This window comes from Necator americanus, chromosome III (assembly GCF_031761385.1).
Source record: "Necator americanus strain Aroian chromosome III, whole genome shotgun sequence".
Classification (NCBI taxonomy): domain Eukaryota; kingdom Metazoa; phylum Nematoda; class Chromadorea; order Rhabditida; family Ancylostomatidae; genus Necator; species Necator americanus.
Window position 1 is genome coordinate 30,051,932 of NC_087373.1, and position 16,836 is coordinate 30,068,767.

A 16,836-nucleotide genomic window follows, 5' to 3' on the forward strand; every position below is an offset into this window, starting at 1 on the left:
TCAATAGATATGTTTTGCATGAAATCAGAGAAACCACTTCATTAGCTTCGCGATCGTTGAATATTGAGAAGGAACACAACACAACGAGACCACTTTCAACTGAATATGCATAATATTTACAGACCTGAAACGAATTCGCAATAAATAAGAGGTAAGAGACGTCCCAAAATTATGGATATTTTTTTGTATACGTGACAACAATATCGATTTTCTTCTCTTCTACTGAAACTGGGAAGTAAATGTAAATTATAGTCCTTTAAATGAAATAGTCGAGGAATGATCCCATTTCGAAACATGTTGCGAAAAAAAATTCTGGGACGTTCTGGGACAGTTAATAGACTACAGAAATTAGACATAGGATAGTTCGTCAAACACCATTGCTAGATGAGTGGTTTTCTGATTTTTGTTCGTCTTTTTTTGATTCATCTGGATCGATAAGTATTGTACGTCGTAGTTGTTCACCACCTTCGACACCTAAATACACTTTTGAAAGAAGGCAGAAAGCTCGTAGGACGTGACTGGGACAAGTCCCAGGTGCAAACTTATGCACTTTCTAAATTATCGATCGCAACCTTACCCTTGTTGCTCCAGTCTTCAGGCGCTGAACTGTGTAAGTGTTGTTGTTGTTTCGATCGAAATTTCCATTCTTCTACGAAACATTGCTGGGCGAATTGCGGAAAACATTGACGAAATAATTCTAACCATTTGTTTTCGAGTTCGGCGGAACTGAAAAAATATAGGAATTATATGGATAAAACTCTTTTTGCTGTATAAAGCAGGTCCTGTGCAGATACTCTTGGAAATGTGTAATTTCCATCATAAGGTGAAGGTTTTCTCAAAACTTCACATCTGAAATTTTCGAAATCGCTCAATTCAAAACCTAAAACAGTTTAAAGTCATAAAAAAAGATTTCATTTGTTTACTTTGGCCTCGGTTGCTAGGCATCATATATTAAAATGTATACAAATGAAACAATGCTACAACAATCGATTTCCCGAATATGTTCATGGAACGTAGGACCAAAAAGTAGCCCGCTTGCTACTATACTGTAAAAAAATACTGTTTTGTCCTTTTCTGCCGCTGTGTCGTCGCGACAAAAAAAAACCAGAAAAAAAAATCTTGTTTTCAGGGAGAAACAGCTATGATCATGTATATTTGTTCACATTACCATGGCTCTTCCACTTTTTCAAGAAATGACATATTATTTAATGATAAACTTCTTTTTCCTCGAAAACAACGCCTAACAGCTGTGTTGTAGTTTCAAGCAAACGTATGTATGTATGTTAACCGCTTAAATGTTTGACATTGTTATCCGCCGCAAAAAAAAGACAGCTCCAGTTTTCTCTGGCAGTAAATTGGGTTCCGGTTTTAGTAAAGTTTGCAACTTTTTTTTTGTTCGTAAGATTCTTTGACTCAGACAAAGTGTGTTCCATTTTTTATCTTTCTTTTCTGGTGCACCATTGGTGTATGTGAAGAAATAAATAAATAAATAAATAAATAAATAAATAAATAAGTCTTTTCCATGTTTTTTTCGTACGAATTCATATCTGCTCCAATTCCAAATCTACTACTTCTTTTTGTGCATTTTCCGATTCCACGTGTGAAATTTCTAGATGTTTACAGATCCAAAGACAGTTTTTGACACGCTAGCTAAAATCCACCTTTATCTTTTAGGCACATGTTGGAAAAAAAATTGTTTTATCGTTTAAGAGGCCGTTCAAGTATTTTTATCCAGTCTACTATCCATGGTATTATCATTACCACTGTTATTCATATTTATTTATATCCGCATCATATATTACGTTCCTTTATTTTTGTTTTTGTTTTGTTTGTTTGCTTGGATTTGTTTTTTTTCCTAGGATATTTCCGTTATTGCGGAATCCTTCGAGCACATAGCACACATTATTTAAGATAAAAGGAACTTACTACATATCCATAGGTTCGGCGTCACTTTTATGCGCGTTTTGAACGTGTAACTTGAGTTTGGAGTGGAATGCAGCTGTTGTTTCACAATGAGGACATTGCCACTGAAAATAATAATTGTATTCCATCAAAAAAAAGAAACCATAAAAAGAATCTCGTTTTTGACCTCCAGAGTTTTTGTGACAACACAGAGAATCGAATAAGACATGAGTTATGTCACACATAGAACGCAATGACAGCTCTCAACAAAGTCGTACACTATGTGGTGGCGACTCTGTTTTCTACCTCATGAACATTTGACTCACAATCCCCTCGATCCTAACTTTAACATAAACCTAGACCACGTTTTCCAATCTTTTTATGACCTGGTTGTGCTTTTATGTAACTCTGTTTTGACATTTTACGTGAAATAAAAAATTTTCCGAGAAAATTTCTTCAATGAATTCGAGGTTACGTATTGACTAACTAAGCTCGTTGTAACAATTGAGTGCTTTGAACTTATTTTTCAGCTTAACTGCTTTCTAAAGACCTTCTGTCTTTTCAATTCCATAATTTTGGAACCTTATCGGAAAAAAGAAAAAAAAGACGATTGGGCTTTTACATCTTGAAGAAGGTTCAGCAGAAAACAAAAGTCTTACCTGTCTTTGGGGACAATGTGATTTGGCATGCCCGACAAGCATCGTTCTTTTGCTTTCTACTGGTGCTTTGCACATCTAAAAAAATCAGAATGGAGCAGTTTTTGAAGTAAGCATTCCATAAAAATCATATCGTATTCCATAGATAGGAAATAATGGAAATAAAAAGGTAAAATTTAAAGAAAAACCCACAGCACATTCCACTCTGCTTCCGAATCGCTCTACTGACAAAGAACTGTGATTCTTGCGGGCAGGTGATGGTTTCTGTGAAATCACTTATACAATAATATACCAATTTTCAAAATTTCTCTGGAAAAAAACCTGATAAGACTGGAATGTTTACTTACAATTGGAAGAGGTGCATGCTGATTGTTAAGAAGCTCTAAGAATATCGTCTGGAATGGATCTGGCAGGATAGGGGTTTCTTCTTTGAGCGGAACAGGAGGCTGAAAACACGAGGTGTGTAGCATGTCCTGAAAAAAGAATTAAATCTGGTGATGTACAGAAATTTTCCTCATATCCTAGCGGAAACCGTGAGACCGAAGTAGACAGTCATACATAGTATGCAAACTCACTTTCACTGGTTTGAGGTCAACGGACGATGAGGTAGAATCGGCAGCATTATCCGAGGCAGTATCAGTGTTCGAATTTAAAGATGTTGGTACAGAGAGGAGTACTGATGGATTGAGTTGACGGAATCCATAGAGCATTTCATCCACTTCGTCTTCAGGTAGCAAGGCTAAAATGGTAACGGTCGAACTTAAAAAATATAAAAAAAAACATCCGCTCAGACTTGATTTGATGTCGCCTCCTGGAAAGAGCACTCAGACCGTGTATGATCTCATGATTGACGGTTAACAAAATCATCTCCTACTTTTTTCAAACTGGATAATACCTGAGAACGCTGGAAAAATGATGGCTACACTAATAATTCGATTTTGAAGTGGTTGAGCTTGGATATTTGCGAACAAATCAAGACTATCTCAAAAAACAAATGAAAAAGTTTACAGAATAACTTCTTTTGGTCGGCCACGCCCATTTTTGCGGTTATCTAATTACCTCCCATTTGAAACAATTATACGGCGAGATTAAATGTCATAAAAAAATTCCTTCGGTCGGAAGTGTTGGTGGCACTAAAAACGGAAGCGTTGCGAAATGGTGCCTACGAAGAAGAAATTTGAAAAAAAATGAAAAAAAAAGAATCTAATAATCCAAGCGATGTGAATATTCCAAAAAACAGTTATAGAACAGAGAATTTAGAAAGCTAACTTTGAAATCAAGAACAACAACTTGCCTAGAGAAATTTCTAAACAAGTATATTTACCAATAAGTCACATATAGCATCCTGATGGGGTCGATATTGTTTAGGCTCAAATTTGATTAAGACAAAGATGAATTTGATGACAGAACACGGATAAATCCTTCCACTTCTGTATTTCTGCTTCCTTTTTAATGTTTTTATGAGCCTTTATTCTAGGCAATTTAAAAAAATAGATCAACGTTCAAAAATCATCAGTGACCTACCAGCAATGTCAGGAAAGAGTTCACGAATGTAGAGGTAGGGTTTGCTATGTGAAGCAACGGTGAGCATCTGTAGACACGGAGTTTCTGGATGCTTGATAGAAGCATGTACGCGAACTTTCCACTGAAAATCGAAGCGAGTTAAAGGCGCAAATCCATTTAATCCGTCAAATCCGTTTAATTCTTGAATTAGCTGACAAAACGTAATAATCACCTCTTCAACACTTGTGTACTTACACATCCCACATTGATATGGACGTCCACCGGTATGCATTGTTTTCACGTGATCCTCGATACTGTGTTTATTAAGGGCAACCTGTACAGCGAATTACCGTACTTCTGTACTCCAAACAAGTATGTATACTGTAGTCGAAATCCGGCACCTACCATAAGCTTGCACGCACTGCACTGCACTGGTGTGTTCATATTGGCCTCATCAATTACCGTATACCATTCAGCGGCTGGATCTCTGTATTCGTTTACTGGTTGATCTCGTCGGTCCTTCTTTACAGTCGGGAAAATGTTAGCGTATTGATGAGTCTGGATTTATGTGATTTAATCGATATCTCGGTATCCAGGCTGATTTGAAACCAACCCAATCTATAGATGGATAACAATGTGCGAGGTAGCGTTGGGCCTCGGGTACGGTAGTAGCATTCCTATTGTCACGCGGAATTTCACCTTGGAGCTCTGGATGAGAGGTGCGGATATGGGAGCGAACCTGAGAACAATTAGCTAAACTAGCACTTCGTTCCAAAAACCCGTTGAGTCAGCAAAAAAATCAGAATTCCTCACAGATAACAGGTATTCAGAATTAAAACACTTTCGACGATAAAAAAAGAGCATTCGGATATGTTTTTTCGAAATTTCAGTCCAGATAGTAAAATTGTTCCAGAAAAACCTTATTAAAGGCAATCACCCCACAACTCTGGGGTGGTACTGGTTTCAGCCGAGTAATGCCTATACGGGGTCGTAGACTGTGGGGAAGAGGGTGATTCCATTCATCTCTCCCTGTATCAGTGTAAACGGACGACCCCGGAACACTGTTTCTGTTGCAATGCGCAGCCATTGTGCCCCGCCCAGCCAGCTTTTCGTCCGAATTGGTTTTCGACGAATCGGAAGCGGGGCGGAGCCCAAACGTTGCGCATTGCAACAAACCGTCGTAAGAAACAGCATTCCGTGGTCGTCTGTTTCCACTGATAGAGGGAGAAATGGACGGAATCACCCTCTTCCCCACAATCTACTACCCCGTATAGGCGTTATTCGGCTGAAACCCGTACCACCCCAAATTCGTGGGGTGATGCCTTTAATGTAGGCAAAAACTCACCCTGGTGAAATCCGCATGGTCGAATTCACATTCATTCTTTGGACATTTCCATAGTGGTACCGGTGTGTGAATTTTTAGCGCATGAGCAGCAAGATTTGCAATCCTAAAAATAAAAATGCTAAAATCATCAACCAAATTATCTTCAACATTTTTTAAACCCATTATTTTTTTCCACAGCTCTTCGAATCCTGAAAAGAAAAGGAATGGGCCCAATTATTTTCACTATTTCTTCTGATTTCAATAGTAGTTTGGAGTTCATATGTAACATCTTTTTCCTGATGTTTTTTTTTTTTGACGAAAAAGACGTTTATTCTCCCGAGTGCTTTCCATTTTCAGTTATGAATTTGGAGGACAATTTTTATAGAAGAGGAGAGGAAAATATAGGCATAGAAAGCTTCCAAAAAAGTGGAATAAATACAAAAGTAAAAGCGAAACCTAAATGAACAATTTCAAATTTTTCTGAACAGTAGTTTGGTATTCTTTCGTATTTAAAATTCAAATTTCCCACCAGCCAATCTATCTACTTAGAAATTTTTAGCTCTCTTAGAAATCATTTTAAAAAAAAAGTTTCTTACTTCTTGCAGCTAACAGTGATACCGCATAAACGGCATTTGATCTGTCCTGGACCGGGAATTTCAGGAGGAGGAGATGTTGTCTTTGGTGGTGGCTGAGGAAAAGAAGTATAAATACTCTAAAAAGCGTAATTTTTTTAGAACTTTAGCACCACCTACCCCATTAATTATCCTGACATCCCTGGCTGGTTCTCCTTTTCCAAATAATGTAGAAAGGACCGTATTAAAATGATCCATAGATGTTGGAGGTGGTGTTTCCGAATCCATGGATCCACAGTGGGATGATGCCGTTTGGTTATCGTCCTTTAGCGAGAGGCAGGGTATAGTGTCAGAACTGGAACAGACCTCAATAGTCTGGATAAACCAAGTCCGACCGAAAAATTGAGAGCAAACCTGGCTTCGGTGTGATCGCCGTTAGTTGCGAATGAAACCCCAGGTTGACCTGAAGATGTCTGTGAGGTAGACGGTGTCGTGAGCGGTGATGCATTTTCTGGACGTGAGGTACGTGGTGATGAGGTGTCACGAGGTTCTGTGAAAAATTCAAATGGCGACGTGACGAATGAGATGTCGCAGATGCCTTGAGAGAGCTGAAATAAAATTTCGTTATTTTTTCTTAGTCCTAAAAGAATCAACAGATGTGTAACAATAAGCTACAGTAAGTTTGGTTAGCAAAGAAATCCCAAATAAAACTCAAAAAAAAATCTGTTTGCAATCTGTCTCACATCCACAACTTTATTTTTAATCTCTGGATTTCAAGGTGAAGAAAACCTGCTACGTTTGAGTAAACGATTAGAAATTTACCCTCATTTCTTCACTCCAAAGGGATTAAATAATACGACATTCTCGCATAGCTACAGTAAGATATCATGGGAATTCCCGGATATATTCGTATCGCACGACTTCAGTAGTGATGTTCTGTGGATTTCTGCTCCAAAGATAGACATAGTCTTTCGGATGACAGTAATTTGGACACATTAATTCGAATTTTTTGAAAATTTTCTTGAATGAAATTACCTCGTAGGAGCAAATATCATAAGAAAGGAAGAAGGTGGATTCGCGAACGGAGACCCTAGCAGTATTTTCAGGTTTTCATCCACTATTTAACAACTAGGGCTGGTGTACTTCAGTCGGTAAGAGGTCCGCGCAGGGTCGATGGTTCGAAACCGCCCCAGTGACAACCAAGCCTTTCACCCCTACGGGGTCGGTAAATTAGTATCAAACTTGTCCGGGAGGATAAAAATAGTGAATTGATACGCCAGAGACTTTATCCTTTACTTTTATCCAACAACTAGCTATTATTATATAATACATTAGAAAAAACAAATAAATAAACATAGTCTCCCTTCTCGTAGCTAGAGAATCCCGCTATTAACTTTTAATCGTTTTTTTTCAAACTTCCCTGAGCGAAAAGCCAAATTAACCACCACATGCATTTTTCAAAGGAGTTACATGTAAAATAGAGAAACTTTAGTCACTCTTTCCAATATCTTATGGAAAACACAACAGCTAATGATTTTTCATGTTTACCAAAAAAAATATTGAAGGAAATAAAAATTAGATACTGTAGCATCGACCAAGGGATATTCATGAGGAAAAAATTCAGTTCAATTCGAATTATTTTTTCTTCGCATGTACATCCTTGTGATGTTAATCAAATCGTCGAATCGTCGTTGTTCGTTGGCGAAGCTCACGTCCACCATCGAACACATGCTTGCTATAGAACTACGGTAACTACAGTACCATGTAGTGTTCAGACTGTACAACAATTACAGTACTAGTTCTCCTTTCTAGCTGTAAACTTTTTTTTTTGAGTTCATAGGAGTACAACGATAAAAGTTGTGCTATCGATTTCTCGTGAATCTTGTTCACTTTTAAGGACCTTTCCTAACCCCTTTAGCACCTTTACTTTTCTCACTTTTAACAGTAACAATAATGTAAAAACAGTAAATTTAATTCTTGATGAAAACTGGATATTTCCGAGCGTCACTTACGATGTTTGCACTTAGGAAGTGCTCATATTACATCGCTACAGATTCTTTTACGTTGATGTTTGATGTTATAGACAAGGACCAAACATTACTACTTGTATATTTCCTGTTATTTCCAACAATTATCTTATTTTAAAAAAAAATTTAATTTTTAATTTTAATAATTAGTAATTTTTCGTCGACTCATACATCAATTTTCCCCTGATTTCCTTGTGAAACAGCAAGTTTTAAGCTCTAATGGTTTCGCTCACGTAACCATTTTTTCATAATTCCCTGGAAATTTCTAAAAATTTTCTTTTACTTACTTCTATACAGAAAAAGAGAAATCCTCGAATTTTAACCAATTTCAACCCCGCAAAAAAATTTACTTATATGGTGTTGGTCACGGAGAAATTGATCTAGCGGGAGACTAGTACTTGCATACAGATATTTCTTGCTAATCCGCTTATCCACTTTCAAGTGATATTTACTCTAAATAAACAATAACCACTCATCGGATAACCATAATGGATAAGGAGTTTGTAGATATTGCACCTATTATCTGTGAATTTTTACGGAAGATTATCCATAAGAAAGGCAAATATCCATAGGTTACATATGCAGATTTTCCAAACACAAGGAATTCCAGTTTTTATTAAGTTATTATTTATTTATCTATTTAATTGTTTATTTACTACTTGTTTTATCAACTATTTTATAATTTACTCATTATTTATTTTAACTAATTATTTCCCTTAATTATTAGTTCTTAAAATTGCAAGTACAGCACAAAAAACTTCATAAACTCATAACTGAAAAATTTTTATTTACATGCGAACGTCAAACACATTAAAACTAGAGTGATATTTGTTTTCTTCTCTTTACTGGAAATTAAGCAAAATCCTGGTGTATGTATACCTCGTGGAATCCTCACCATGACTCTTAATTAACGTTGTCCATAAGGTTTCCATCAGGTACGAATCTAACTGGATTTGACCTGCACAAAAGTTCTACTGTAAGTAGATCAAATCTCTTTTAAGTTATTTTTCTGGATCACCCAAATTCAGTTTTATGACGCAGGATTTTTTTTTGGATCGCTCTAAATGTGACTTACGTAGTAGCAGCACTAAAGCATGAAGGAAAAACTCCTTTGATCTCCTAGATGCTTCGGATTAGTTTCCTTCTTCAATAGAGAGGATGTAAACAAAAAGCTTCATGAAAATTCATGGATACACCGCTACCGAAACAAAAAGCTCTGGGAATTCCATCATTATATTTGTTCAGCTTGAACAATTCATCCCTGACCAATGATTTTCGCTCCGAGGACTTCCAGAAATCGTGGATTCCGAGTCGGATCTCATCAATTTGCCCACAACCCCTATCATTTCGCTGGAGGCAAGAAGTCTCACGTTGCTTTCATTCATATATGCGTGCGTTGTGAATGTGTGGTGTGTCTGTGTCTGCGTGTGTGTGTGTGTGTATGCGAGAGGGTGAGGCTTCCCCATAATCTTTGGCCAAAAGTATTGACTAGAGAGGAGGTCGCAAGCTTCAACTATTCTGCTGCATACGCCAGCAATCACAAACTCGACCAAATATTGGACATTTGAGCTTCTACGGCCCGTATGGATTATGTGGCAGTTGTCCGAATCATTTTAAGAAAACGAAAAATGTGCAGCTAAGGTGAAATAGGAGCTAACAGCTGGGAATTCCATCAATTCACTAAGAAACCTAAAATTTTTAGTTCTGAAAAAAACTTAAACTTTAATGGGTGGTCAAATCTTCAACCCGTAAGTGTCTGTCCACTGAAGATGTCTCGAATAAGCCACATGACAACAAAACAATGCCTCAAACACGATATTTTTCAGAAAACTGACTTCATGGTTCCACTTAAGCTTGGAGTAAGTACTTTTCAAGCTTTCACTAATTAAAAAATTGATTTTGGTTAGAATAAAAACAAAAACACGATAATTGACATCAAATAGATCTTTTCGACATTTGAAACAGAAATAAAGATCTAGCCACAGGGAACGATCCCGAGTTCCGCTCACGATTAGTGGAGATGGACCACCTACGGCCATTTGAGTAGTAAAGACCTGGTTAGAAAGTAATGGGAAGGAAAAGTAAAAAGTAAAGTAAGAAAGTTTTCTTCAAGAAAAAGTACATATCAGCCATTTTACATTGCATCAAAAAGGTTACTCAACGACATCGCAATCAGTTACTGGATTTCAGAACATCCAGTAACTTGACCAGTTTCTTGTTTACCGTCATGAAATAAGTCCGATATGAAATCGTCCAGAAACTATTCTTTATTTAAACTTATACTACTTATACTACTACTTACATGCTACTTACCGTGTTTATACTACTACTTGACCACTAACACGTGGAAGTTCCCATCTCCAAAAAGCAGTAATGTAACTACTTGCACTTTTGCATTTGGTAGTAAGTAAGCGTTTTGCTAGTCCTAATGGTTAAACAAAAACGGATGAAAATCCACAAAATTACCACAAAAAAACAAATCATTATGATCTTCCTAATCGTCTCTAAGTTTGTTTTTCTTGAATCAATTAATGGTTTTTGAAACATGGCTACAACTCGGAAAAAGGAAAGTTGAATATTCTTAGCCTAACAATTGCTTAAACCGAAACACTTGACTCTTTTAGATAAAAAAAATTCATTCATTTTTTCAAAGGACAAAAAGACTAAAAAAACATTTTTTATTAACTCATAACAACGAACATATGGAATAATTCCAAAACTACTTTGAAACATATAGGAAAACGAAAGAAACGAAGTGGATTCAAGAAATGACACAAAATATTTCAACTTCAACTTTTTTATATTTTAAATTGAAACCTTAGAGGATTTTGACAGTTGGATATCACCCAAGGGATCTCAACAAGAAACATTTTATAGATAAGACAGATAGAAAGATGATCCTTTCTAAGATGGAAAGAAATTTAAAAAAAAAAAGAAAAAAGAAGTAGACGTTGTCGCACAACAGTGAACCAGGAACTGTCATAAGTTTGGAAATTTTCACAGTAACAGATCCTGCAACTCACGCCATGAATGTAGTTTTTTTTTTGTTTTGTTTGTTTGTTTACTGTTTTTGAGCAATCACAGAAAGAAAATCCACGAAGCAGCGAGTTTGTCCTCGTTCCTGTTCATAAGATCCAAAATCTAGATCTAGAATCCATACTCGAACCGTTTCTTTTTTCTTGCCATTACGTCAAATTGGGTAGAAATGATCAACTGAATAGTTACAAATCTTCATGGTAGCCTAACTGATACCATCACTTGTTCCTCGATATCCAAAGTCAAATCCGTGAGTTTTCTCTTTTTTATATATTTTTTAGAAATATTTTTTCAGAATAGACCGAATATTCAACAACCCCAAAATGTGGTGTGAACACTCCCGAACCCGAGCAAGTGACAACGATTCGAGCCACCCTGTTAAAATAATCTCAGGATATCATCACATTTCAGTCTCTGAATTACTGGGTGATCCAATTCGGCGCTCATCTCAACTTTCATATCCTTCATATCCGTTGCTAAAACCAATTTTCCCCAAATTTCCGATGTCAAATCGATCAGACTTCCGTGTTCTTCAATGTCTACGCGTTTTTGCGTCGCCGTCGTGGAATACGTCGGAATGCGACCAATGGTGCGGTCGGCTGTCGCAGTGTATTTAAAAATACTCGAAAAATCGCATGGAATCGCTTACCGCAAACTGAAACAGTGCCACACAATCAGTATCCGGTTGAAGTTTAAGCACTGCATAACGTGGAGTGTTTCGTAGTGGAGTGCTCTGAACACACGAAATTCGAGAATGTAAATTCTGAAGAAAAAAATGAAGAGAAAAAACTGAAAAAAGAAGAAGAATGAAGGATAGGAGAAGGAATTCGTTATTCGAGTTCAGGGATCTCCTGGATATAATATCAAAGGTCTATGAAATAAAACCGCCATCGGAGATAAAAACGATGCAAAAAATAAGAATTAATTAGGATTTAGACAGAGTAAGGGATCTAATTCTCAACAGCACTCTTCCAAAATTTCACCACTACGAAATAGAGGTTTTCGAAGATCCTTCCGAAGGTGTGGTTATGTGAATTTTACAGCAGAAGGATTCCATAATCTGGTTGTGAAATCCAGGGTCAAAGGTCGTGGTCACGCGAAGGATGAGAATCTGAAGGAAGCCCAAGTATAAGCCTAGCCTTACGACAACATTAGTTGACATAACCTAGTAATTTAGTTATTCTAGGATATCTCTTACATTTCTCGGACCTTCCGGATCATTCCTACTCTGAACTAATGCACTTCCGTGTGATAATTTTCTAATTCAGCTGTTTTTTTAAAGATTCTCCATTCATTAAGCACATACATGAGTACTTGTACTTTTTCGGGTGACGTTATTTAACAAAACTCCTTTTAGAACGAAATTCACTCAACAAATTGACCATTTCGTCGCATTGCATAAAGATTTTAAAAACTGGCGTAAGAGTTACAATTCCGTAGCGAACGCGTTACATTCATCAATACCAAACTACTTTATTTATTTATTTATTTATTCACATATTTATTTATACACATGGTGCACCAAAAAAAGAAGAAACCATATTCTGTCGCCTAGTCAAAACAAAAAAATCCTTACTTAATTTTTTTTTTGCAATGGAAACTGGAGTAGTCCTTGTGGAAGGTGAAGAATGCGAGGATTTTCATAAATATAAGAAGTTAAACTACTCCTTAACGTAATATAATTAGTACGGATATGATATTTGTTTGTTTATTTATTTCATGCTTGTTTATGCATTCCAAAATACTTATAAGTATGTCATAAACAAAAATAGAAATATGGGCAGGGCTCATTACAATTTCGCCTGAAGTTTACATAGAGCAAATTTGACCTTTTCGCTCTTATCGATCGCTATCCGGTATTCGGATTTTCCATAAATATCTTATATGTTATCAAAATATTATACTAAACATTGTATTATGGATATTATTATTGATATCTGTAAATAGTAAATATTTTCCTGTATCTCCTGTCTACTGGAAAACATATCCTCGAGATCAATCAAATCATGTGTTGTTGTTTACTTGATATTAAAAAAATACGTCACAGTGCAAAGAATGAGCAAAGCTATTTCCGGCGAAATCCGAACGAATTGTTCTCTTCACTTTCACACTTTCACATACATACACTAGGAACACGTGGAATTACGAAAATTTGCGGACGTATTGTTCTGCTAAGTTTAGTTCCAGAATTACGGTCATAGTACGTAGAAGAGTAGCACTCACATGTTTTTCGAGAACGCACGTCTGGCTCGGACGTCCTCTAAAGTCGTTACGAGTATGACGACTTCAGTTCACACTAGTAAACATTACTAGAGTGCTATCGTATTTCTTGTGCTCTTTCACATGTTCAGGATACCCTCGAATCCAGAGAAATGATGCTGGGGACGTCTTGACGGCTTTATCTCTCGATCTTTACGCGTGCAGCTTCTCGAATGTCCCCGTATTTCGACTTTTATGAGGCGGTTTCATTATGGTTTGTTTTTTTTTGGTTTATGAGGAGAGTAATAAAATGGAAGTAACCAGTAGTAACTCTTTCCTATCGATCCTAAATCCATCCAGACGTGGTCCAGAATTCCATCCTAAGTACCCCGCACCTAGTCCGATAAAAGCATTTTGATTTATGCGGTATAACGTCATGCAAGCGATTACGTATAGCTATAGTCCAAAACATTCATAACCATCCTAAGGCCTCAAATGAAAAATCGAAACGAGCGAGATCCGAACGAATCGAAATTTCCGGAACAATTCCAATCTCCTCATTCAAGATAAGATGCATTTGTTTTACGTGTCATTTGTGTAATTCTATTGTTTGACATGTGACCGCAAATGTTATTTCACGATCCCGAAAGTCGATCTCCGAAATGTACTTTGTAAGTGCATTTCTCTAGAATTCTCTTTACATTGTCGAGCACTCTGAGAACGTTTTCGACAAGGTTTCGTGGATGAAGATGAAAGCGTACGGGGAAGACTTGAAAACGGCATCCAGAAAAGGACATTCGTTCCCGCCGCCGTCGCCGCCCGATTGTCGAATACGTCGACTACGACTACGAATCCCATTATCAACTATGCGAACTTTTTTTTGCCCCGAATGTATGTTGTCGTTTTCGTGGAAATTCGGCCCGGAAGACGCGACACACAACTTTACGAAATCGTCTATAGCGGCAGCGCGCGGGTTGTTCGTTTCGTTCGTTTCGTATTAGCAAAGCGATGAGATTGACAAGATAAGGGGTTTTAAGGAGACAGCAGATAGTCAGATGAAGAATCCATGAATTCACCACGAGACAATGCATGTGGATAGATGATGAGAGGAAGGGAAGATCGGCAAGAGATCCGAAAACAAAGAATTCGTGCCTCGAATTTTTTCACATTCTTTTCAATGAAATTGGGGTGATAGACAAAACAATAAACAGGCGGTGGCTCTGGATTCATAACGGACACTTGTACTAAGATGTGTAGGAAGAAGAAAAGATATGTGGTGTACTTTAATTGAGTTAAATAGTTTGTCAGACAGATAGGCAGACAGAAGACACAAATGACAAGAGGGCAAAGAGTGTTGAGACGAAAAAAACCAGGTCAGCCAGATATGGAACTGTATCTAGTCGTTCTAATTCAAAACGATGACAGAGGAAGAGGGAGAGAGGGGAGGAGGCACGGAGATAGAGAGAAAAATAGGTGAAAAATAGGGTAAACAAAGCAAATAGATTCTATCAAAGTACAATTCGATGCTTAGATGAACAAATGAAATAAGTAATTATGAATAAAATTAATCAGTTAGAAGGAGAAGGAGTACGAATGGGTTTGGGAAGTACGAATAATTAAAGAAATAAAAACAATAAAAAATCCTATTATTGGGAAAAAAAGTGTCAAAAAAAAAGAAAAACAATGTGAAACTAAAGACTACAGATGAATATGAGGAAAGAAGTCATCCATTAATTAACGAGATATAAAGATGGGAAAAGAGAAGGACGAAAAATAAGAAAAAAAAGGTGAGATAACAAATTCAATTAATCTAATCAAATAGTTGCGATGTTGTGATGAAAAAATACTGGACAAGCATAGAAACAAAGATGAAAAGATTGAACGAGATGAATGATATGAAGGGATGAAAGAGATGATGCATGAATAGGTAAAAGGAATCAGAAAGTGTACATGTGATGAAATAAACAAACAGTCACAACTGCATCAACGATGAAAGAAAAAAAAAACAGAAAACAGCAAAGAAAAGACTCAAATTCCTAATTGAAAGGAGGTTACTGTAAATTTCTCTCACAAATTAAGTGATAACGATAATTAACCCTTGAAAAAAAAACAAAAAAAAATTAGTTCATATTACAATTCCATAGGTCGAGCATGTCCCTGACCCCTTTTCGATGACCAAACACAGTCAGTCGTAGACCACGCAGATGAGAGCATCGATCGATCGATAATTGACCACCACCACCATCCGCACGTCGAATCGAGGCCCGGTGACAGGTCAAAACACGTCCAAGCAGGTCGACTGACAAGTGTCCGCAATGAATTGGCGGGAATTTTTATTTTGCACGAAAAAAGGAGATCAATAATGATGACCGCTGGTTTTCTGCCGCAGCGTGATCTATGAAAACGAGAAAAGGGGAAAAAAGTGACTGATCAATGGTATTGTATGATCCTTGGGATTGCTAGAAGCAGTGTTTAGAAAGGGGAACGAAAAACAGCGACCAGATTCGAGGCAGGATTGAGGGATAGTCGAGGTGGAACGGAATGGACAGAGAACGTGACCGAACTTGGAGTCGTTTCCAGACTGGCAACGTGCCAGTCTGCACGACGAGAACAACGTGCACAAAAAGCACGAAACACATGCGGATCGACTCGTTTACACGCGCGATTTCCACGGGAAAAAACTCACCGGCAACCGACAACGCTAAGACCACACGCGTGCACGTACTGATAATCCGAGAACACTGGGAAGAAGTGGTGGTCGGTCGTAAACATATGTGGATGAGAGAATAAGAGATGACCGTATGATCGAAGGAGGAACGATCGATATGTGAAAGGAATGTATGCGAAAGAGAAATCCTCTATTCAACGAACCTCAGCGTGTTTTCGTTTCCTTGGCATCATCGTGGCCGGCGGGGGATATGGAAATGGTGAGTTGGCGCGCGGCCAGCACTTTGCCGGCCGCTGCTGGTCTGCGTCTCCGCGTTTCCCGTGCGCGCTTCGGATGCGCTCGCGTCGGCGCTTCCACGTTTCCCGTGCTATCCGCCGTCGACCCCGAATTTTCTCGTCTTCCTCCCGACGCCGCCGCTCTCCCTCTTCGAAGGCAAATCAATGGAGCGCGGAAATTTCCACATAAAATCGCTGCAATCCCACCACCACCACCGCCGCCGCCACCACCGCCCGCACAGAGTCGCCGACACCGCCGGTAGCGGCGCCGACGCTCTCGCGACCGACCGCTTTTTCTTTCGTGACGAACGCTTTCAGAGGGACCCTTAGTTCCCGGATTTCGGCGAGCGTTCAGGTGCAACTGCGATCTTTGCGCTTCGCTAGAAAATCCTGACGATGACGAATTGGCTTCGCATGGGTTTCCGTATCAAATATCCATACAATATTCAGTTCCCGGTTTTTCAGTTCAGTTAAATTGAACGAAAACTTGTTGGATCGGCTGAAAGGATGCACATGATCAGATTTAAAACATGTGACCATGGTTTTCACTGTCAACAATGTTTATCGGACAATGCAATGCACTTAATCCATGCAAGTTTTGTTCAACGCAGAGTGCACGCGGAAGAGCAGAACGTTAAAGAACCGAATAGCTATGGAGTGATGTATGTTCAATG

The 16,836-nt window shown here is 38.0% G+C and overlaps 2 protein-coding genes across 2 annotated transcripts; one reads left to right on the forward strand and one right to left on the reverse strand.

Annotated features, from left to right (window-relative positions):
• Window positions 1-367: 367 nt before the first annotated feature.
• On the reverse strand, window positions 368-16,120 carry RB195_011417 (uncharacterized protein; the record flags this gene model as incomplete). The annotated part of the gene is made up of 17 exons (XM_064192825.1): window positions 368-474; window positions 578-726; window positions 1,927-2,027; window positions 2,562-2,636; window positions 2,751-2,822; window positions 2,906-3,031; window positions 3,134-3,297; window positions 4,083-4,203; window positions 4,294-4,395; window positions 4,467-4,619; window positions 4,675-4,800; window positions 5,407-5,509; window positions 5,982-6,073; window positions 6,138-6,312; window positions 6,372-6,565; window positions 11,670-11,753; window positions 16,091-16,120. 17 exons carry the CDS (start codon window positions 16,118-16,120, stop codon window positions 368-370), a joined length of 1,974 nt encoding a protein of 657 aa, XP_064050408.1.
• A 17-nt stretch (window positions 16,121-16,137) lies between these two features.
• Window positions 16,138-16,425, forward strand: RB195_011418 (uncharacterized protein; the record flags this gene model as incomplete). Its single annotated transcript, XM_064192826.1, has 1 exon — window positions 16,138-16,425. The coding sequence occupies one exon, from the start codon at window positions 16,138-16,140 to the stop codon at window positions 16,423-16,425; it is 288 nt and encodes a 95-aa protein (XP_064050409.1).
• Window positions 16,426-16,836: the final 411 nt, after the last annotated feature.